We start from the raw sequence: 25,045 nt of genomic DNA on the forward strand, positions 1-25,045 counted from the left end.
TTATTATGCAAGAGAGCAGGATCTCATAAACTAAGTAACTCTGGCTACATTAAGTTTTGGCCTCATGAGGCAGATCAAGGGCCCTAGACCGTGTTGTCTGTTACCTGCTGGTGATGGTGTGGTCTCTTTGATCCCCTTCAGCCCAGCTCGGACCTGTGCCTGAGAATAAGTGTCACAGAAGTAAATGAAGTGTAAGTTAGGCGAGTATTCTCTTGTTAAAATTTCACCTGAGCTACTGATGAAACCACCCCTAAAGCGCTCTAACATCTAGCACAGTCCTCTCTGGCCAATGACCATAGAACATAACACTGGACAACCACTATTCTCCCCAGTGCTCAGATCACCATAATAACGTAAAAAAAAAAAAGCAACTTGTGCCTATAGTTGCAAATTTAACATTATTTTTCTTACACTGTGCATTTCAGTGTTTCTAAGCACTGATATAAGGAATAAAGTCTAAAGACAAATGCTGTTATCATATAAAGGATGGTTTATGTATGGCCCAACTGAATGTCCTGTACAATTCACTCCCTCCATAGATCACACTAAGATAGGAAAGACACCATACAACACAATTAGGAAAACCAAAGGCATGTGAGACCTGGAAGGGTGGAGGGGACAAAACTGAAGCAGGGATGCTTTGTGCACTAAACTCATCCCCCCTCCCCATCAGTAACACGTCCCCTACTCCAACCTCCCATCCATCTCATTTCGACAAATAAACACAGCTCACAATTCGCACAGAGAGATGCCCACACAGTCAGGATCCCGTTCCTCCACCCGTAGGTTATGGTTCTGCCCCCAAGCACTCCTCACTGATCATAGATACTTAGCAGACTGCTTTTTAGGAAAACATGGACCAAAAATGTTTCTAAAAAGAGGCCTAAAAACAGATAAATCAGTATAATTGTTAAGCCCTTGTGAGTAGACACTGAACTGTACGAGGAAGAAAACGCGCTGAAACATGATGTCCTTCTGCCCCCTAACTCTCATATTAGACGCTTTTCCATGAATCGAAGCAAGTCATGCTGCCAGTGGCATTCTTAGCATTTTGACCCTCGAAGATTCCTTACAGCTACGGGGCCAAGAAAGAGCCACGCTTCCAGAAGGACGCGCTGTTACCTGCTCTGCAACTCTCTTCCAGTTTGTCCTCCAGATGAGCACCAAATAGAAAAGGGCTTGAAAGAAAACACAGATGATCAATCCAGACCAGAGACCTAGGGATACAGGATGAGAACCTTGGCTTAGATGTTCTTCAGTTATTTTCCCGTCATCATTAACATTCTTCCAAAATTACTGTGTCCACAGAGTTAAAATAACTTCCTTAGAAATTTACATAAGCATGGACCGGGAGTAGACTCAAGCTTACCACCGATCCATCAGTGGAAATCACTCTGCCAATAAGCAGTGAAAACACCACAGAACCGTTCGCTGCTTGTATGTTGATTAAACAAATATGTCCTGGCTTTGTTTGTGGCAGGTCTTGTTGTAAGGGCTGGAAACACAGAATTGAACAGGCTGCCAAGATCAGGGCCCTCCTGGAGCTTACATGCTACTGGGGGAGACGAACAGCAAACGTGCTAGCTGGAAGGGTGAGGAGGGCCACGGAAGACACCGAGCAGAGCACCGTCATAGTGACCTATGGCCCCGAGTCCGCAGGTGGCTCTCTCCCGTGGGGGAGGGGAGGGGCAGCTGTGACAGCTACAGGACAGGCCCTGCAGGCAGAGGAAAGAGCAGGCCCAGGCCCAGGGGAAACCAACTGCGGTGTGGAAAAGTTTACTGAGAATATGAATGGATCCATTAAAAAAAAAAAAAAAGATATAAACAATGCCTATCCACTTATGAGAAGAAACTATTTAAACTAAAATATCCATTATATACCAAAGTGGATATAAAAATATCCACTCGTATATCAACAATTTCGCTACAGAGCAGGCTGTTTTGGTTAGGGATGGAATATGGCATAGAGTCAGAATTAGTCCCTTCATTCATTACACATGTGGGGCCCCACACTGGCAAAGGCCCAACGGAGGCTGGTCCTCTGTGGACTCCTGGTAATGAAACAAAACCTGGAATTTAACCAAACTCCTGAGAATTCAACAAAACTTCTCTTCAGTTGAGAAGTAGGTGGATTGACATCCCTTTGAGGGACTGATCCTATTCCTAGGAATCCGTCCTGAGGAAAGACTCAGGGATGTTAGTAATTCATACACCTAGGATGCACATTACAATCTTATTTATAAAGAGAAGCAGTTTATTTACTTATTTTTTTAAAAATTTTTAAAGATTTTATTTATTTATTTGACAGAGAGAGAGAGAGGGAACACAAAGCAGGGGGAGCTGGAGAGGGAGAAGCAGGCTTCCCACCAAGCAGGGAGCCCGATGTGCCTTGGGAGCCTGCTTCTCCCTCTCTCTCTGCAGCTCCCTCTGCTGTTCCCCTCCTTGTGTTCTCTCTGTCAAATAAATAAATAAAATCTTAAAAAATAAATAAACAAAGAGAAGCAATTTAAATGTCCACTATCAGGGAAGCATTAAAAATGATACAAGGAAATATTATAGAGGTACCAAAAACCATGTCTTTAACATGGGATAGGAGGAAATTACATATTCAATGTAACCCTACATCTGTGAATGACAGAAAAAATACTGGAATAAAATACACTGAATGCCTCTGCTGTTACAGCTCAGCAGTATAATTAAAGGTAATTTAATTTTCCGTATATTTTAAGCATTTCCCAAAATTTCCATACTGTTCAAGTAAAATTTTAATAATTTAAAAGTACTTTTTAGGGGCGCCTGGGTGGCTCAGTCGTTAAACATCTGCCTTCGGCTCAGGTCATGATCCCAGGGTCCCGGGATCGAGCCCCGCATCGGGCTCCCTGCTCAGCAGGAAGCCTGCTTCTCCCTCTCCCACTCCCCCTGCTTGTGTTCCCTTCTCTAGCTGTCTCTCTCTCTCTGTCAAATAAATAGATAAAATCTTTAAAAAAAAAAAAAAAGTACTTTTTAACAAATCTGAGCACCTACTAAGTACAAGAGTAAAAAGCCCCTTAGTGAACAAAGAGAGGGAGATCTGCTTATTCTAAAGAAGCATTAGATTCTAATTAAGAGAGAGGGTTTTGCGTTTTGTTTTTTTAAGTAAAGTTGAATTGTAAAACTCTAGCAGCTTATTAAGGACAGGGGCTCTTGCTGTTTAAGTAAACGGTACTTCCCCCATGTTTAGGGCCAGTGTTTGGTAGCCCTGTGAGACAGTAATAAATATTTGGCAGCTGTGTGTCCCAAAGAGAGAATGATGAAGCCCAGCTTGACATTAATCAGCTACCGCAAAGGCCCCCTGGCTGTACACGTCATTAAAAAGAGAGATGACATTGAAGAGTTATTCATTAAGCCACCAAGTAACATTTCCAAAAAAGTCAAGATAAGACACTAAGCACCTGTTTGTGTGGACATAGGGAGGATCTTAGGACAGCTGCAAGGTTAAAATGTCACAGAGAACTGGGGCAGATTCAAAATTTTTACATGGAAAAAATGTACTGATTGGATACAGAACTAAAGAACCTATTTGAATACATACTACAGCATTTCGTCAGTCCTCTAATTAGAGACTATTTTTTTCACTAAAAAGAAAAAAAAATTCACTGTTACTGAAGTCTATAGAAAATACAGATGTGGATACAGATGCAGAACACATGTTTAACAACTTACCCCCAAAGCACATGATAGATTATTCTGCACAATTGTGTACATTTAGGATCTTGATGATGGATAATTTTCTAAAAAAAAATATAGTGATTTGCTAAAGTGACCCCCCCAAAAGAAAAAGGTCTAAACAGACTGATTTTTCAGAGATAAAATTGAGAAAGCTATAAAATGGATAAACCCCTCCAAAACATGAGGTCACAAAAGTTTCAAACCTTTCTAAAGCAAATTGTTCCTATACTATGTAAATTGTTCCAGGGCATACAGAAAGGGAAGAAATTTAATTCCTTTTATGAAAGGAGTATAACACTAATTAATATCAAAACCTAAGAAAGATTACACAAAAAATAAAACTACAGACCAATCTTACTTATATCATTGCAAAAAAATCCTTAAATAAGATATTAATAGAATCTGGCAGCTCAATAAAAGAACAGCACATAATAACCAGGATTGTTCAATATGAGGAAACCAATTAATATCATTTATCATCATAATATATTTAAGGAGAAAAACCATAGGATCATTTCCATAGACACTAAAAAGTTACTTTTTTAAACAAAAGTAAAAATAAAGTAGACGAATATAAAAATAATGTTAAAATCCTATTGTAGAATTCTTGCCAGAACAATAGGCAAGAAAAGAAATAAAAGGCATAAAAATTGGAAAGGAAGAAGTAAAATTATTCTTATTTACATATGATATGTAATTCTTTTTGACAAAATACCCAACCATTCTGGTTGGAAATATTCAATAAAACAGACTGAATGAATACTTCTACATGATTTAAAAAGCAAGTACGTATACGCTTACTTATGTGTGCTTGCATGTGTGTGTGTGTTAGCCCAAAATCCTGCATGATATTTATTATAGAAACACTAGAAGCATTATCTATAAAATCCTGAACAAGACAAGCATTTCCACAAATACTGCAACAATTTATTATATTACTAGAGGCATTAAGAAAAAGAAAGAAAAAAATCAGTGGTATCAAATCTGGTAAAGACAATATAAAATTATTTGTAGATGATATGACTCTATACCTGGAAAAGCCATGAGAACGAATGGAAAACTACTGCAGTCAAGAGGAATTCCAAAGTTAACAAGATAGAAAATTCACATATAGTAACTAACAGCCCTCCTACACATAAACAACAACCACTTAGATTATATATTGGAAGGGAAAAACTTCATTTACAATGGCAACTAAAGGATAAACGTCTCAGGCTAAAATTAACAAGAAATGTGTAAAAGCTTTTGAGGAAAAGGATTTTTAAAAATGCCTGAACAGAAGCTAACATTTCCAAAATGAACATAAACAACTATCAGAGATACACCCATTTCATGGAAACACAAACGGCCTCCAGGTCTGGGACTAACTGGTGGCTGGATTTCAGAGTTGGCTCTGTCATCTTTTGACGTGAATGGATTTATTCCCTACAGACAGAAATCTACAGGTACTATTTTGAGATTAAACCCAGGAGAGAGGGGCGCCTGGGTGGCTCAGTCGTTAAGTGTCTGCCTTCGGCTGAGGTCATGATCCCAGGGTCCTGTCGACAAGACACAGAGGGAGAGAACACAAGCAGGGGAACAGCAGAGGGAGCTGCAGAGAGGAGGGAGAAGGAGAATCCCCTGCCACGTGGGGATCCCTGCTCAGTGGGGAGCCTGCTTCTCCCTCTCCAGCTTCCCCTGCTGTGTTCCCTCTCTCACTGTCTCTCTCTGTCAAATAAATAAATAAATAAATAAATAAATCTTTAAAAATAAATAAATAAACAAAAAATAAACCCAGGAGAGAAGAATTTCCCTGAGAAAGAAAGAAGATGTCTGAGAAACAGAAGTGGCCCCACGTACCTCTTCATTTGCTTGCTCTGCAGGAAAACACATGCTGAATGGTAACACCTTCATGAGAGTAATAAATATCTTAGTTAGGTACATAGTTTACCAGAGATAATAAACGCTAAGATAAATGCCATACCCATTATTAATCCTCAACTCTTCCTCTCTGAAATAGGGATAAATCCCTCGAAGATATGAAAGATTATAGAGGCAGAACTGGTAGGACTTGGCAGCATCATTGGGGCAGAGTTCTTGAGCCTGGAAGACTAGATCAGAAAGGGGGCCAGGAGTCAGAGATGTTGGCAGGACCACCGTGAATACGTGGGGCAGCTGAAATACACAGAGCAGGACCTCAGGCATGAAGTCAGGCCCAGAGATGGAGATTCAAGAGCCACAGGCACCAAAGACTGAGGTGAGGCCCTGAGGCTTTTGAGGAAGAGAATGCAGAACAAGAGAAGCAAAGGATCATCTCCTGGGCCTTGGTGAAGGACTACATTCAAAGAGCATAAAGTAGAAAAATTGCCAAAGAACATAAGAGGAATAAATGCTAAGAGCTGGTACTATGAACTCACAAAAGACAGGGATCTTGTTTATCTTTATATTCCCAGATTCTAACATACTACAGGGCCTGAGATACACAGACAAACCTTTGTTGAATGAATGAGGGAATTATGAAAGTCAAAGAGATGGATATAATGTGCACACAACAGTAGTATGACTTTGGAGGCAAACTATCTGGGTTCAAATCCTGTTTCATCACTTGCTATCTGTGGGAAAAATTACTTAACCTCTTCAGGGTTTAGCTTCTTCATATTTAAGGTGGAACTAGTGGGAGATCATCTTATGTGGGCATCATAAACTTTATAACATACATAAAATGTTACCATATTTCTGATAAAAGCTCTTTATGAATATTATCTTACATCATGTGAATTTCAGTTTTTACATTTTCTAAACTTAAAAATAAAAGTACTGTAGAAGAATACAGGAAAATGTTAAAACCCGATTGTAGAAGTTCTTGCCATAATAATAAGGCAAGAAAAAGAAATAAAAGGCATTAAAATTGGAAAGGAAGGCAAGAGAAGAGTCTTTTTAATAAATGGTTTTGGGGAAACTGGATAGCTACATGAAAAAGAATGAAACTAGACCACTTTTTATACCATACATAAATATTAACTTTAAATGGAGTAAAGGCCTAAATGTGAGGCCCCAAACCATAAAACTCCCAAAAGAAAATATAAACAGTAATCTCTTAGACATATTTATGGACATATCTCCTCAGGCAAGGAAAACAAAAACGAAAACAAAAAACTACTGGGACTACACCAAAATAAGAAGTTTTCACACAGCAAAGGAAACCATCAAAAAACCAAAAAGGCAATCTACTGAATAGGAGAAGATATTTGCAAGTGATGTATCTGTTAAGGGATTAATACCCAAAGTATCTATAAAAAAGTTATATAACTCAACACCAAAAAGCAATCTGATTAAAAAATGGTCAGAGAACCTGAATAGATATTTTTTTCCAAAGACATACAGATGGCCAACATACACATGAAATTATCACTAATCAACAGGGAAATGCAAATCCAAACTATCAGATATCACCTCACACCAGTCAGAATGGCTAGTACAAAGGAGACAAGAAATAGAAAGTGTTGGCAAGGCTACGAAGAAAAGAGAACCTCAGGGCACCTGGGTGGCTCAGTCAGTTAAGTATCTGCTTTTGGCTCAGATTGCGATCCCAGGGTCCAGGATAGAGCCCCACATTGGGCTTTCTGCTTAGGGAGGTATCTGCTTCTCCCTCTCCCTCTGCCCCTTCCCCTACTCATGCTCTCTCACTCTCGCTCTGTCTCAAATAAATAAAAATCTTAAAAAAAAAAAAAAGAAAAGAAAAGAAAAGGGAACCTCATACACTGTTGGTGGGAATGTGAATTTGTGCAGGTACTTAGGGAAACAGAATGAAGGTTCCTCGAAGAAATAAAAGTAAAACTACCATATGATCCAACAACCCTGCTTCTGGGTATTTACCCAAAGAAAATGAAAACACTATTTCAAAAAGATATATATAACCCTATATTACAGCATTGTTTATAATAACCAAGATACAGAAGCAACCCAGTGTCCATCAATAGATGAATGGATAAAGAAAACGTGGTATATATATACAATGAATTATTATTCAGGCATTAAAAAGAATGAAATCTTGCCATTTGCAACAGCATGGATAGAGCTAGAGAGTATAATGCAAAGCAAGATACGTCAGCCAAAGAAAGACAAATACCATATGATCTCACTCATGTGGAACTTAAGAAACAAAACAAATGAGCAAAGGAAAAAAAAGAGAGACAAACTAAGAAACAGACTCTTAACTACAGAGAACAAACTGAGGCAGGGAAGTTGGGGGGAAAGAGGGAAATAGGTGATGGGGATTAAAGAATACACTTATCTTGATAAAAAAATGGAATTAAAAAAATTAGAAATGGAGTAAAATTATTTCTATTTACATATGACATGATCCTATATATAGAAAATCTTTTTAAAAATCCACACATAAAAAATACTACAGCTAGGGGCGCCTGGGTGGCTCAGTCGTTAAGCGTCTGCCTTCGGCTCAGGTCATGATCCCAGGGTCCTGGGATCGAGCCCCACATCGGGCTCCCTGCTCCGTGGGAAGCCTGCTTCTCCCTCTCCCACTCCCCCTGCTTATGTTCCCTCTCTCGCTGTCTGTCAAAAAATAAATAAAATCTTTAAAAAAAAATACTACAGCTAATAAATTTGTAAACTTAGATTTAACACACAAAATCAGCTGTTTTAATATACCATGAAGGAACAATCTGAAAAGGAAATTAAGAAAATAATTCTATACACAATTGTATCCAAAAGAATAAAATATCTAGGAACAAATTTAACCAAGGGGGGCACCTGGGTGGCTCAGTCGTTAAGCGTCTGCCTTCGGCTCAGGTCATGGTCCCAGGGTCCTGGGATCGAGCCCCGCATCAGGCTCCCTGCTCAACAGGAGGCCTGCTTCTCCCTCTCCCACTCCCCCTGCTTGTGTTCTCTCTCTCACTGTGTCTCTCTCTGTCAAATAAATAAATAAAATCTTTAAAAAATAATAAAATAAATAAACTTAACCAAGGAAGTGAAAAAACACTGAAAATTACAAAACATTGGCTGTAAGAAATTAAAGACCCAAATACATGGAAAGAGATCCTGTGTTCATGGACTGGAAGACTTATTATTGTTAAGATTCCAATATTCTCTCCAAAGCAGTTTACAGATTCAATGCAGATAAAAATTCTAATGGTTTTTGGGTTTTTTTTCAAAAATGGAAAACTTGACCCTCAAATTCATATGGAATTCCAAGGATCCTCAAATAGCCAAAACAAAATTTAAAAAGAGCAAGGCTGGAAGGCTTACACTTCCTGATCTCAAACTTATTACACAGCTACAGTAATCAAAACAGAGTGGTCCTGGTATGAGCCAGACATAGAGACTAACAGAGTAGAAGAAAGAGTCCAGAAATAAACTCATATATCTACAGCCGACTAATTTTCAACAAGTATGCCAAGATCATTCAGTGGGCAAAGAATAGTTTTTCAGTAAGTGGTGTTCACGTCACCTAGGTAATTCATCATGTTGCAGGTCTGAGGCTAATGCACGACTACTTTAGGGCAAGCCAGTTCTGGCAACTCCGTCCTCCAACCCACGATGGGTGCTCACAGGACCAAGTTCTTCTCTCTTGCAGTACTGAACCCAAATGGAATTACTGAGTAATTAATTAAGCCTGGCCTCATCCTGAGGGCCCAGATCATGTCTATTTCGTTCAAGACCACATTTCCAGTGTTGTTGTACAGAGGACGCAGGGAGTAACTGTTTCAGGAGAAAATGATGCCACAGGGGTTACTTTCCAGTCAACTGCTTTATATCTCAAGTAGTTTATCTTAATAAGACAGATGAGATTTGAGGTTGATCACAGAAGAATCAGAAACATACCTATTATCCCAAGTTTAGCAGCAAACATCAGAGATACTCCAATGGGAAAACCAAAAACATAATAACCAATGGCATTCAAGATAGCACCAATCTTTTGTTTTCCTGTACCTCGAAGGACGCCCCCGCAGGTGCCCTAAAGAGAGGAATACCAAAACCAACACTGCAATCATTTACCCGTCATCACATCAGGTTTGGAATACTACGTTAACACATCACAAGTCTGGATACGGTCAGGTCTCAAAACGAGAACTACACATTACGTAAGAGATAAAGAAAAATGTTTTGCTTCTAAGGTTACATTAACAGCTTTCATCAGAAAGCCATCAGGTAACATTATTTAAATCTCTATTTAAAAATATTTTGTCGGGAGGCTGGGTGGCTCAGTAGGTTAAGCGTCAGACTCTTATTTGGGCTCAGGTCATAATCTCAGGGTTGTGGGATCGAGCCCTGTGTCAGGATCCACACTCAGTGCAGAGTCTGCTTAAGTTTCTCTCTCCTCCTCCCTCTGCCCCTCCCTACCAAAATAAATAAATCTTTAAAAAATATTTTGTAAAAGCACATGTAAAAGCTTCAAAAATGCCCAGAACCAGAGTGGCAACGATTGTCTTGTTTTCTTCCATATTATTCTTAACACAGCCAGTGTTCAATTGGGTACCACATCTTCAGAGTGACGTTAACAAACAGAAGAAATTCCTTGGGGGGAGAAAGCAAGATGGCAAATGCACTAGAAATCATCTCATGAGGATTAATTGCTGAAATTGGGAATAAGCCTCAAGGCATCATTCCAGGGTACAGAAAAAGGGTTTTCAAATACCTACAAATCTAGAGAAAATCAGCCTAGGGAAAGACTTTTTAGTGGTCAGAGTTAACTCAAAGGTGGCCTGGCCTGCCTTGGACGATGCAGCAGAGATCACCTGATCACTTGGTTAGGATGTCACACAGGGCATTCAGGCCCCAGAAAAAGAGGAGGAGGTTGGATGACTCTGGTTTCTTCCACCTTGAGATGCTATACTCTACCGTAACCTATCTTTTCCACAAATGGCTAAGAATGCCTGAAGCAAGAGCTCTCTCTTCTCAAAGATGAAATCACAGACGTTTAATTCAAAAGTGAGAAACACAAATTTTGCCATGTATATTAGACAGAGTAAAATCACTCCAAATACTCACCGCAAGTGCATCAAATAGATGAAAGGGAGCAAAAATAGGCATCACTTGGCTCACAAGGTAAATAATATCTCTGTTGGAGGAAAAGAAAGTAGTCAGCGACTCAAAAATCACATATAAATGGAGCACTAATTAACTATGGCTCTGACAAACCTAAGAAATTGATCAGGTAATTCGGCGAAAACACTACTTTTCTTTTTTTTTTTTTTAAGATTTTATTTATTTATTTTGACAGAGAGAGAGACAGCGAGAGAGGGAACACAAGCAGGGGGGAATGGAAGAGGGTGAAGCAGGCTTCCCGCCGAGCAGAGAGCCTGATGCGGGGCTCGATCCCAGGACCCTGGAATCATGACCTGAGCCGAAGGCAGACGCTTAACGACTGAGCCACCCAGGCGCCCCGAAAACACTACTTTTCTATTTGACAAAATGAGTACACAATAAAGCCTCACTAATTTAAGTTCTGTTAGTTAGAATTTGGGGTAAAAGGGACACGGTTTAGGCTGCCGCTATGGAGGATAACTGTTGAAGTTTTGTTTATGAGTATAAAAATGTGCAGGTTGGAAAAAAAGGTTTCAACCTGTGTATGGTAATCCCCTGTAAATGGGAGTCTTCCTCAAAACTGGAGTTGAAAGTCAGTGTTCATACAGGAAACATTCATGGATCCTCTGAACTCTGATTATGGTGGGAGATCTACCTGGGGAGGGACTACAGCGGAGGTCCTAGGATTTTGGAGAGAGACACAGCAGAGCTGGAGGTGACTAAGGTCCTGCGTGATGGAGCCAATGTGGTTGTGAAGACATGAGACAGGCTATCATATGCTCCCTGAAGGAAGTTGTCCTGCTTCCCTACCATTCAGCCTAAATGGGAAGACTGCTGGTCGACAGGGACCACCACTACAGCCTGGGGTCAGCCCTCTCACCAGGAGTCACCTCTTTGGCATAGACATAGGACTGTAAAGTGACCTACTCTGTACACTATTCTCTACTAATCAAAACGACAACGTGGTATTTCATTCAAACGGACATTAACCCAGTGTTCGCCAGCCACTGAAGAAAACCCACAGCACAAAAAAAAGAAAGACCAAAATGAGGGTGCAGAATAGTTGACACACAGAGCTGACATTTCTCTAAGCAAACACAGAACGCAAGGAAAAAGAAGCAGATGGAAAAAAAAATGAAACGAAAAAGATGAACACTAAAATAAAATTTCCTATTTAAGGACCAGATAAGGAAATAGACTTGGCAAAACCCTAAATTTCAATTTGAAAGACAAAGCTGAGGAAATATGCCGAAACACAGAGACAGAAAATGAGAGGAAAGAGACAATCTGGATTAATCCGTAAGTCCTACCATTTATATAAATTACCCAGAACTAAAGAAAAATCCAGTGCTTCAGACTGAAAGTCTGTCAAGTGCCACACTGAATAAAAGAAAAAAGACTCACCTATACCTAAGCCCATCCAAGGACAAAAAGAATATCTGAAAGAAATCCAGAAAAAAAATTTTTCCTTCAAAAGAGTAAGAGTCAGGGGCGCCTGGGTGGCTCAGTCGTTAAGCGTCTGCCTTCAGCTCGGGTCATGATCCCAGGGTCCTGGGATCGAGCCCCACATCGGGCTCCCTGCTCGGCAGAAAGCCTGCTTCTCCCTCTCCCACTCCCCCTGCTTGTGTTCCCTCTCTTGCTGTCTCTCTCTGTTGAAAAATAAATAAAATCTTTAAAAAAAAAAAGAGTAAGAGTCAGATTAGTATGAAAAGTCTGTATCTGGTGGACTAGGAAGCTCCAAGAATCAATCCTTTTACCAAAACAATTCTTGAACTGGCAGGAAAGGTCAAAATCAACCATTTTCAGAACTCTGGAGTCCAGCTGAAAACTTGCAGCAAGAGCGCCTGGTGAAGCAAGAGGCGAGTAAGTATGCATGAATTTTGGTGTTTTGCAGAGCAGCTACCATTTCCCATCCCCTGGTCCCAGGACAGGCAGCTGCAGGGACGGCTGCCTGCATTCCTGATGGGGCTTACTGGTTGCATGTTGGACAATAAGGATCGCTTCCTCCAAAAATCAGAGCTGCATGTTTTGCTCTCCTTGGCAGTTCACTAAGGGATAGGGATAAAGGCTGCCCACTGTCTCAACCCTTTTGGGCTGAAGTGCCTTCCCATGCAGTGCCTGGCAAATAACTTAAAGAGACAGAACTTCTAAAAAATATTTCTTTTTGGGGCACCTGGGTAGGTCAGTCGTTAAGCGTCTGCCTTCGGCTGAGGTCATGATCCCAGGGTCCTGGGATTGAGCCCCACATCGGGCTCCCTGCTCGGGGGGAAGCCTGCTTCTCCCTCTCCCTCTGCCTGTTGCTTGCATTCCCTCTCTCGCGGTCTCTGTCAGGTAAATAAGTAAAATCTTTAAAAAAAAATTAAAATTAAAATTAAAAATTAAAAATATTTCTTTTCTTATTGGATCAAGACATTTAAGGAAATCTGTCAGGCCACTGGCTGACTAAGGAAATAAGAGACACCACGCATGACAGGGAAAACAGTCTTTGTAAAAAGTGGTTTGGAAAATCACTAAACAAATGGACAACCGCAGAACAGCAACGAGAACAAGCAAGAACAGCAGTACCCAAGGAAAGAGAATCTGAGTTCCAGAGTTATCTCATTACAATATTCAAAAGGTAATTTCAACAAAAAAATCACAAGCATTCAAGGAAAGAGGAAAGTATGGCCCATGCACAGGTAAAAGATAAAATGTCAGAAACGGACAAATATTGTCAGAATCAATTTTTTCAGAACTCTGGAAATTAACCAAAGGCTTACAGTGACCTGGGGAGTGTTTCTTCAAGAAAAGTTGATGCATCTTGGTAATAATGAGGAGCTTTGTGGTGTTTCAACTGACCTTAGTACCATCCCCTGCTCCCAGCTCAGCTGTAACCTTGAAAAATAACAGCCCATATTTCCAAGACTGGAGGAGGAAGAATGAGTTGAACTTTTTCAAAGCTTCATTCCCAAAGAACAGTTATTATTTTGCAGATAGACCACCTGTCTGGTTGTTCCTTAGAAGACTCCACTTGAAAGGCTGTCTTTATTTCATCTGACTCAAACTTGCCCTGTGCTAGTGCTGATCTCTGAGAGATGTTTGTCAAAAGTATTATTCAGTAATAAAACTGAATTTCGGGGCACCTGGGTGGCTCAGATGGTTAGGTGTCTGCCTTCGGCTCAGGTCATGATCTCAGGGTCCTGGGATTGAGCCCCACATCCGGTTCCCTGCTTGGTGGGGAGCCTGTTTCTCCCTCTCCCTCTGCTGTTACCCCTGCTGTGCTCTCTCGCTCTATCAAAGAAATAAAATCTTAAAAAAATATATGAATTTCTTCAGAGGAGTAATCTGAGGCAACCAGTGCAAATTACTGAAGCTTTTTCATAAAGAGGATCTGGTTTATTCAAAAGATACTTCATTATATCAAGATAATTGTGCAAACACATAATTACAGAAAACATGGTACAATTCAACCTAAGATTGAGTTAGTGATCTATACAAATTCTGCCTTTTTGATTCAGGCGTGCAGGGAGTCCATGTGCTGTGCACTGGGAGGTGCCTTTCTGGGGATGAAGATATTCCATGTGCTTTTTCTGTGTCTCTCTGAACAAAACCAGCATTGAGCACAAGAGAAACCCCACTCAGGTTTGATAAATAAAGAAACTGGGTATTGGAGGAAAGGGGATGGTTACCATGGGCTTCCTTCACCCAAATTCATTCAAATTTAGTACTGTGGTTCTCATTCCTGGCTGCACTGCGGATTTTCCTGCGAAGGAAAATAGTACTCACCTCTTAGAACCAGAAAAGTACACTGAAAAAAAAAAAAAGCAAGCAAGCATGAAACAGAAAACATTTCTCAAAAAGAGGAGTACATACCTGTCACTGGTAAATATGTAGGCAACCACATCTTTCAAAGCTGCGATTAAAATGCCCACTACGAGTGCGCAAACACCTAGAAAATACAGAAGAAGCAACCGGAAATGAAAATTCTCCCAAGTGTAATAAATCCTAGTGCTGGATCCTCAGGAGATAGGTGTGTCAATGAGTTAAGAAATGTGATAATTTAGGGCGCCTAGGTGGCTCAGATGGTTAAGCATCTGCCTTCGGCTCATGATCCCAGAGTCCTGGGATCAAGTCCTGCATCGGGCTCCCGGCTCAGTGCAGAGCCTGCTTCTCCCTCTCCCTCTGCCATTCCCTCTGCTTGTGCTCTTCTGTCTGTCTATCTGTCAAATAAATAAATAAAATCTTTTAAAAAAAAATAGAAATGTGATAATTTAAAGTGTTTCTTCTTAACTGTCTATGAAGAGAGCAAAGATGATCATATGATTCTGACTCCTTTTTCTAAGGCAGATTCATAGGAAAGATGTCAGTAAGATGTCAATACAATCAGAATCTTCTCTAACTGCTCAGATTCCACAACATTAAAGCTGCTAGAGGAGGCAGGGATCCAGGAACGTGGAGAAGCAGTCACCGAGACTTTGGTCAGAAAATAAGCCTGCAGATGATAACCACTGGAACATTTTTCAACAGTACCAAGTGTAACATTATGTCATTGGTACCTAATGATAGAAAATCATAATGAGAAGTTTTGTTTAACTGAATAAACTGCAAAGAGCTTAAGGGATACTTCAGTTGAGTTTATACAGGTAAATCAATTCCCTAGAGAAATTCTGATGTGTGTATTTTAACTTAACAGACAAAACTCAGGACAGGCGCCAGGGAGCGGAACTGCTCGAACTCACCTGCACACAGGAGAACAGTGATGCTGGAGTACCGAGCCTGCTCAGCATTCCCTGCACCCAGAGCATTGCCCACGCGGACACTCGCCGCCACACCAAAGCCAAGGGGCAGCTGAGAATGAACAATCACAAATCATAAGAAGTCAGAGAGCCTGACAGAATATTAGTGCCCCAGAGTCCAAACGCATGGGAACCCTAGAGACAGTAATCTGTGTTCTAGAACTGGTTCTATCACATCCGAGCCATGTGAGCATAATCAAACTGCTCAGTCTCACTGACTCCCAATTTCTTCATTGCTGAAGAAATCTAGGGGCTGCCTTGACTGCTCCCTGTGTCAAGTACATCAGGGCAGAATCCCTTAATGAAGCGGGACTTGAAGACAAAGCATCCCCTTTATTGGCTAAACACATACCATCAAGACTTAATTCAACCTAGCTACATTCTACAAGAGATTTAATGTATTACAAGTATATAAATAATAATCTGTAAAAATTAAATGAACCCTGTGAAAAAGCACTTAGAACAAAGCCTGGCACACCATAGGAACTCCATCAACATCGATGGAATCGGACTCCATTAAATCCATCACGTCCAATATCCCATACAGCTAATAATCCAGGACACCGACTTACGTCCCTTCAAAATAGCAAAATTTTATTTTTCATCATTCATTATGGAAATCTGAAGCTATAAGCTTCCTTGCTTCTCAAATAGACCATTATTCACCCTTCAGGGTCATCCTTTTGACCTCCTCTTATTATTCTGTAAAACAGTGTGGCCCTCGGGATCTGTTCAGGTTGTTACAGAAAACTCTGGTTTTAGCTGTCATGTCTGCTGACAATTTATACATCAGCTTGAACTTCTCATTCCTACTAGAAACAGCATCTTCCCAACGACCTCTAACTTGTTACTGTTTTGATAACTGGCCTGAATTGGTAAAAAAATAAATAAATAAATAAAATAAATAAATAGGGGCGCCTGGGTGGCTCAGTTGGTTAAGCGACTGCCTTCGGCTCAGGTCATGATCCTGGAGTCCCTGGATCGAGTCCCGCATCGGGCTCCCTGCTTGGCGGGGAGTCTGCTTCTCCCTCTGACCCTCCCCCTCTCATGCTCTCTGTCTCCCATTCTCTCTCTCAGATAAATAAATAAAACCTTAAAAAAAAAAAAAGATTTTAAAATAAATTAATAAAATTATATATATAGAGAGAGAGAGACAGGCAGACAGACAGACAGACTCACTACAAACAGCACAGCCAGATCCCACTGCCTACCTGGACCTCCCTCTCAGCCTCACCTCACACAGAGAGACTAGGCTAAAATAGAAAAGCAAAGTGGGGGAGCTCCCTGTGTGGTATGAGCACCTCAGAACCAAGCCCTTCTTGTCTTGGGGACAGTGGGGTGGAGCAGTGGTTGGCTGAGGAGGTCAGGCTGCCTGCTCCCCGTTCCTCGCCCACAAACCCTAAAATGAATATGTCACTTGATAGATACCACCTTTATACTCGGTTCCCTACTGGTCCTTCCCACTTAGGAGAAAGGTCTGTTGGGGAAAAATTCCCAAATAACAAGGTCAGAAAAGCCATGCCAGCCATTTATAAATCAATGTATTGATTCTCTCATAAGTACAAAGGGACTAATAAATATCATCAGATCTTTGAGGAAAACCAAAGAACATATCCCCAAAAAAGACGAAGATAAATAAAAGACCAACTGAGCTCAGAGGGAACAATGAGGTGATTGAAAGCATGGAAGAGGGGCGCTTGGGTGGCTCAGTCGTTAAGCAGTTGCCTTTGGCTCAGGTCATGATCCCAGGGTTCTAGGATCGAGCCCTGCATCCGGCACCCTGCTCGGCAGGAAGCCTGCTTCTCCCTCTCCCACTCCCCCTGCTTGTGTTCCCTCTCTCGCTGTGTCTCTGTCAAATAAATAAATAAAATCTTTAAAAAAAAAAAAGAAAACACAGAAGAGAACGTTTGAAGGTTCACTTAGTACCCTAAGACATTTAACAGATAATGCAGCATAAAACAAGAACAGGTTCCCATAAAGAAGGGCCTGTAAGAGAAAAAGAAAGGGGTTCTTGGAAATTAAAAACAAAAGTGAAAAGATTTAATAGCAAAAAGACAGAAATTTTTTTACTGGATGAAAAAAAAAACAAGTTCAGTACTGGAGGTCAACCGCCACCTAATAGGAAATTAAAAAGAGAGAATAGAAAAGAGGTACAGGAAAGGGAGAAAGAATAGTATTTTTAAAACTTCTCAGAGTTGAGAGAAACAAAAGTCTTGAGTCAGAAACGGTATACCAAACGCTGATAAGCAGGGTAAGCAAAGAAGAACCTTCACAGAAAAACACACTTGAGAAATTTCACAACTACATGGATAAAGAAATAAATGCTAGAACTTTCAAAGAGAAAAACCATGTTGTCACAATGGAATAAGAACCAGATTAAGATCAGACTTCACATGAGTAACTCAATGCCAGATGAACATACAATAACGCCTTAAAAATTCTGAGGGAAGACTGCTTTGAACCTCCAATTCTATACTCAGCCAAGTTACTGAGCAAGTATATGGGCAAAATAAAGGCTCTTTCAAGTGTGCATGGCTCACAGTTTACCTTCCATATAATCTTAGGAAAAAGTTCTTTGACTAAATAATCCAAATTTTTTTTAAGAGGGTGGGGGGGGGCATTAGGAGAGGGAGAGAGAGAGAATCTTGAGTAGGATCCACATTCAGTGCAGAGCCCAATGTGGGGTTTGAACTCACAACCCTGAGATGATGATGTTAGCTGAAATCAAGAGTCGGATGCTTAACCAACTGAGCCACTCAAGCGCCCCAATAATCCAAATATGTTTTTAAATGAATATAATGAAGTAGAAGTGAGATCCAAGAAACTGTAGACTTAACTCATGAGGACAGTGAAAAACAACTGTGGTATTTAAATAAATAAATAAATAAATAAATAAATAAATAAATAAATAAATAAATAAAATTAAAAAAAGAAAAATAATTGTGGTATGACAGCTGTGGGGCACCCCAGGAAGAAGTCTAGAGCTCAGGGACACAAATTAAAGCAGGGAATCAAAGAGCCCTAAGCTCTTCAAGAAATGGTCTAACACTGCGTGACCTCAGTAGAAGGGTGAGGGTATACGCCGCTCTGTCAACAAGAAAGAAACCCTATGAAAAAGGCCTCCAAAACTTAAAAAAAGGCTGTACAGAAAAGCCATAGTCTAAATATGAAGCAAACTAAAATACATGATTTTGATAACTGATGAAAGCAAGAAAAAAATAATACACACCACCTTTTACTTGTAAAAGTCTCTTTCCAGTGGAAGTCTCGGTGTCTACTGGGATATTTCGTCCCCATCCAATGCAGACTATCACTTGGGTCTGCACATAATTCTATACAAACAATCCTAATATCCTAAATGTTACTTACTGGTTTCTAGACTTTCAGACAAGTTCTAAAACATGAAAGAGATGACGGAACACAATTCAAAGGTTATTTCAGCTCTTGAAAGGCTGCATGAAAGGCAGCATGATGCCATGATTAAGAACTTGAACTCTGAGGGGAGGCCTCTGGGATCAGATCTTAGGCAGTTACTTCCCTGAACTTGGACAAATTCCCTTCTCTGGGTCCCAGTTTCTCTGTCCATAGGTAGGTGGGAAATAGCAGGAAGTACCTCACATGGCATTCTGTGAGTTACTCTTTGTAAAGTGTTTAGAATGGTGCCTGTCCCATGGCATGTGGCTGTTATTAATACCTTATGGGATCTGGGAGGCAACTAAGAAGAGAGATGTAAAGAAATGTTCATCTTTTAACTTAAAGAGATTAAGTTGCAGTGTCTATAAAGTTGATGGGTCAAGGAAGAGAGGTCTACCTTTATTATTTCGGGTCACAAAAGTAACAACCAAGAGAAGGAGAAATAACCACCACCTCAAAGTAGAGGGAGATGTTGTGGAAAGTGAGTGGTAATCCTCATCCTCTCTAACAGGAAGTCAAAGGTGGTAAGAAATGTAGGAATAAAGCTCTGGGGTCAATCATCAGAACTAAAACCAGAAATGGTTCCAAAGTGGCCAGCTCTGGGGAACCGGCCTCAAAAGGAGGAAGCAAATTTATTTTGTTTGTAACCCCCTGAACTATGTGAGCATACTATGTGCTGCTTAGTATGAATTGCTTTTATAATAAAACATTAAGAATACATAAAAATTTAAAGGAAGGCAGTGAGAGGAATTTGCCACAAATACAACTGATATAAACAACTTTCGAGTCTAGGGGCGCCTGGGTGCCTCAGTCGGTTGAGTGTCGGACTTGATTTCAGCTCAGGTCATGATCTCAGGGTCCCGAGATGGAGGTCTGTGTCAGGTTCCATGCTCAGTGGGGGGTCTGCTTGAGACTCTCTCTCCCTCTCCCTCTGCCCACCCCCGCCTGCTCACGCTCATTCACTTGCTCTCTAAAATAAGTAAGTCTTTAAAATAAATATAAAATAATTTTCAAGTATAAAGAGTTCATATAAATTGATAAGAAAAAGAACCTCACTAGAGTCCAAACTTATAAACAGGCAAAGGATATAAACAGGTAATTAAGAGAAAACTACTTAAAGATAGCCAACCTCACTAATTAGAAAAAATTAAAATAAAGTACCCATTTTTTGTATGTTCAATTAACAAAGATTTTTTTGGGGGGAATACTCATTTCTAACAAAATTTTCTTCATTTGAGATTATATTCTCAAGGATACAATTCTATGTGTTAGGAAGATATTCACTGAAACAATACTGGTGATCATGAAAAACTGAAAACCAAGGCCAAGTCCAGTCACAGTGAAGCAATGATGTGAACAGGGCTATATGCAGGTGCTGATCACACCGAGGCAAATCGGATTTTTAACTGTTCTTCAGAAAAGCCTTTAAAAAATGAAAAATGTTTATGTGAAGATGTTAAGTGGCAAAAAAAAAAGCATCGTACCCCTGAGGAAAAAATTACCCCTTTATTCCCCCCAAACTTAACTGCTCATAGCCTACTGTTACCCACAAGCCTTACCGATAACATAAACTGTTGATTAACACATATTTTTTTTTTTGAAGATTTTATTTATTTATTTGACAGAGAGAGACACAGCGAGAGAGGGAACACAAGCAGGGGGAGTGGGAGAGGGAGAAGCAGGCTTCCCGCTGAGCAGGGAGCCCGATGCGGGGCTCGATCCCAGGACCCTGGGATCATGACCTGAGCCGAAGGCAGACGCTTAACGACTGAGCCACCCAGGGGCCCCGATTAACACATATTTTAAATGACTTATGAATTATGTACTGTCTTTTTACAATAAAGTAAGCTGGGGAAAAAAGTCATCAAGAAGATCATAAAGAAGAGAAAATGCACTTGTGGTACTTTACTGGAAAAACTCTACATACAAATGGACCCAGGCAGTTCGAACCTGTATTGTTCAAGGGGCAACTGTATTTGGATTTAATTCAACCATCTTATTCTGTATGAATTATAATGCTTTCTTTTTTGCTTCGTGATCTTCATTATTTTCACTGCCTTATGTTGGGTTGATCTTGTTTTCTTAATTCCCTTTTTTATCTGGGCCACTGGCTTGGAAATACATTCTATTTCCTCTCTCTCGGTTAGTCCCCTTACAATGTCAACATGCATACCAACTTTAAAATTTTAACTTAATCAACTATCTCCCACCCTCTTCCCTGATGTCTAGATTGTTTAAACTAAGAAAACCCTCTCCCAATCTCACCTCTTATTACTCTTCAGTATTTTATTTCTACCTAATTTTGTACTGTGCAAATTGGTCGCATTTTTTTATTTGTAGTCAGTGCTAGTTTAGAGTTATCCACATTTGTCAATTTCTTTGCTCACCATTATTTTGATACCAGTGATTCTTTCAGCGACAGTCTGTGATCAGTGATGTCTCTCAGTGTTTTAATCTGTTCTCTTTATTGAGCCCTAGCTTAGCTGGGTAAGGACTGGCATTGCCCTCCACAAACACTTTGATGATATCATTTCACGGTCTTCAGGGTTTTACTGCTGTTATTGAAGGGTGAGTCATCCCACCCTGTTCGTTCCCAAGCCTGTTTTGACTATTTGGGGTCCTTTGCATCTCCATATGAATCTTAGGATCGGCTTGTCCAATCTGCAAGAACGGCCAGTTCAATCACTTTGGGGGGTGCGGCCATCAGACAATACTGGGCCTTCTAATCCATGAACATGGGAAATCTTTTCATTTACTTAGGTATTCTTTCATTTCCTTCAACAACGCTTTGTAGTTTTCAATGTACAAGTTTCACCCTTCTTTGGTTCAATTTACTAGTGACTATTCTTTTTGATGGCGGGGCGAATGGAACTGTTTTCTTAATTTCATTTTCAGATTGTTCATTGCTAGTGTTATGGAAATGCAACTGAGTTTTGTGTACTGATGTTGCATCCTGCAACTTTTCAGAACTCATTTATTAGCTCTAGTAGTGTCAGAGTGTGTGTGTGTGTGTGTGTGTGCGCGCGTGCATGCGCATGCATCCGTGCATATCGCTTAGGGTTTTCTATAGATAACATCATGTCACCTGCAAATACAGATAGTTTTACTACTTCCTTTCCAATCTGGATGCCTTATATTTTCTTTTCTTGCCTCAAAATTGCCCAGGCTAGAATCTCCAATACAATATTCATTACAATTTTTGAATACTGAGATTCGTGTCTTACTTCAGGTGTCTGTCTCTTATTAAGTGTCTCTGAATATTGCATCCCTAACAGTCTGTTATTCTGTGTATTTCCTACTGGATGCGTGTAAGGACCTAGATCTTTCATACATTCCATCTCTACTTTTTCCCATTTTTATTTATTGTGGTTAAATATACATAAAATAAAATGTACCATCTTTAGCATTTCCCCCTTATTACTCCATTAATTTTTATATATTTTTTAGCCATAGTCACTTTTATATGTACAGTTTAATGGTGTTTTCTTTTAAAGAGATTTTATTTTTATTTATTTGACAGAGAGAGAGACAGAGAGGGAACACAAGCAGGGGGAGCAGGAGAGGGAGAAGAAGGCTTCCCACAGAGCGGGGAGCCTGATGCAGGGCTTGATCCCAGGACCCCGGGATCATGACCTGAGCCGAAGGCAGACGCTTAACGACTGAGCCACCCAGGCGCCCCTACAGTTTAATGGTATTAAATAGATTCATAAGGTTGTGCAACCATCACCACCATCCATCTCCAGAACTTACTTCATCTTGTGAAACTGAAATAAAAAATAAATAACTCCCCATTCCTCCCTCCCAACCCCTGGCAACCACCATTTTACTTTGTCTCTGATTTTCACTACTCTAAGGACCTCATATAAGTGGAATCACACAATATAGGCATACCTTGTTTTATTGTTTGCTTTAGTGCGCTTTGCAGATACTGCGATTTTTTACAAATTAAAATGTGGCAACCCTGCGTCAAGCAAGTCTACGAGCACCATGTCTGCGTCACATTTTGGTCTTGCAATATTTCCAACTTTTTCATTATTATTATACTTATTAAGATGATCTGTGATCGGTGATCTTTGATGTTACTGTTGTCATTGTTTTGGGACAGCACAAACTGCATCCATTTAAGGCAGCAAACCTGAGAAATGTGTGCATTCTGACTACTCCGCAATCAGATGTTCCCCCATCTCTCTTCCCTTTCCTCAGTCCTCCCTCTTCCCTGAGACACAAAAATATTAAAATTAGGGCGCCTGGGTGGCTCAGCTGGTTAAGCGACTGCCTTCAGCTCAGGTCATGATCCTGGAGTCCAGGGATCGAGTCCCGCATCGGGCTCCCTGCTCAGCGGGGAGTCTGCTTCTCCCTCTGACCCTCCTCCCTCTCATGCTCTCTGTCTCTCATTCTCTCTCTCACAGATAAATAAAATCTTAAAAAAAAAAAATTAAAATTAGGCCAAGTAATAACCCTATAATGGCCTGTAAGTGTTCAAGAGAAAGGAAGAGTCCCTTGTCTCTCACTTGAAATCAAAAGCTAGAAATGATTGAGCTTAGTGAGGAAGACCTCTCAGAAGCTGAGACAGGGCTGAAGGTGAGGCCTCTTGCTCCAGTCAGCCAAGTTGTGAATGCAAAGGAAAAGTTCTTGAAGGAAAGGAAAAGTGCTACATTGAACACACAAATGATAAGAAAGCAAAACAGCCTTATTGCTGATGTGGAGAAAGGTTTAATGGTCTGGAGAGAATGCCAAACCAGCCCCAACATTCCCTTAAGCCAAAGCCTAGCCCAGAGCAAGGCCCTAATGCTCTTCAATTCTGTGAAGGCTGAGAGGTGAGGAAGCTGCTGGAGTAAAGTCTGAAGCTAGCAGAGGTTGGTTCAGGAGGTTTAAGGAAAGAAGCCATCTTCATACCATCGAAGTGCAAGGTGAAGGAACAAGTGCTGATGTGGAAGCTGCAGCAAGTTCTCCCGAAGAATGAGCTAAGATCATTAATGAACGCGGCTACACTCAACAATGGATTTTCAGTGTACGTGAAACGGCCTTATATGAGAAGATACCATCTAGAACTTCCATAGCTAGACAGAAGTCAATGTCCGGCTTCAAAGGTCTCTCTTGCTAGGGGCTAACACAGCTGGTGACTAAAGCGGAAACCAATGCTCATTTACCAGTTTGGAATTCCTAGGGCCCTTAAGAATGATGCTAAATCTACTCTGCCTGTGCTCTATCAGTGGAATATCAAAGCCTGGATGACAGCACATCTGTTTACAACATAGTTTACGGAATATTTTAAGCCCACTGTTGAGACCTACTACTCAGAAAAAAAGGTTCCTTTCAAAATATTACTAAACATTGACAATGCATCTGGTCACCCAAGAGCTTTGATGGAGATGGACAGTGAGATTGTTCTTTTGAGGCCTGCTAACACAGCATCCACTCTGCAACCCATGGATCAAGGAGTCATTTTAACTTTCAGGTCTTACTATTTAAGAAATACATTTCATTAGGTATAGACAGTTACTGCTATAGACAGTTACTCTTCTGACAGATGTGGGCAAAGTAAATCGAAAACCTTCTGGAAAGGGACTCCTGGGTGGCTCAGTTGGTTAAGTATCTGCCTTTGGTTCAGGTCATGATCTTGGGGTCCTGGGATTGAGCCCCACATCAGGCTCCCTGCTCAGCGGGTAGTCTGCTTCTCCCTCTGACCCTCTTCCCTGCTCATGCCCTTCTCTCTCTCAAAATAATAATAATAAAATAAAATAAAAATCTTAAAAAAGAAAAAAAAGAAAACCTTCTGGAATGGATTCACCATTCTAGATGCCATTAACATTCATCAACATGGGAAGAGGTTAAAATATCAACATGAACAGGAGTTTGGAAGAAGTTGATTCCAACCTTAATAGATGACTTTGAGGGGTTCAAGACTTCAGTGGAGGAAGTCACTGGAGATGTGGTGGAAACAGCAAGAGAACTAGAAGCAGAAGTGGAGCCTGAACATGGGACTGAATGGCTGCAATCTCATGATAAAACCTGAATGAACAGCTGCTTCTCATGGATGAGCAAAGAATGTGGTTTCTTGAGAGAAAATCTACTCGTGGTGAAGATGCTGTGAAGATTGTTGAAATGACTACAAAGGATTTAGA

The 25,045-nt window shown here is 40.5% G+C and overlaps 1 protein-coding gene across 1 annotated transcript in view; it reads right to left on the reverse strand.

Annotated features, from left to right (window-relative positions):
- LOC117999910 (multidrug and toxin extrusion protein 2-like) overlaps window positions 1-25,045 on the reverse strand; it is a 55,529-nt gene that overhangs the window by 863 nt on the left and 29,621 nt on the right. Inside the window, exons 11-16 of the mRNA XM_034989310.1 lie at window positions 15,450-15,558; window positions 14,584-14,659; window positions 10,696-10,765; window positions 9,529-9,661; window positions 1,123-1,217; window positions 105-159 (exon numbers count right to left, since the gene is read on the reverse strand). Of these exons, the coding sequence (XP_034845201.1) occupies window positions 105-159; window positions 1,123-1,217; window positions 9,529-9,661; window positions 10,696-10,765; window positions 14,584-14,659; window positions 15,450-15,558 (538 nt within the window). The remainder of the gene's footprint in view (window positions 1-104; window positions 160-1,122; window positions 1,218-9,528; window positions 9,662-10,695; window positions 10,766-14,583; window positions 14,660-15,449; window positions 15,559-25,045) is intronic.

This window comes from Mirounga leonina, unplaced genomic scaffold (genome assembly GCF_011800145.1).
Source record: "Mirounga leonina isolate KUSES-001 unplaced genomic scaffold, KU_Mleo_1.0 Mir_488, whole genome shotgun sequence".
Classification (NCBI taxonomy): domain Eukaryota; kingdom Metazoa; phylum Chordata; class Mammalia; order Carnivora; family Phocidae; genus Mirounga; species Mirounga leonina.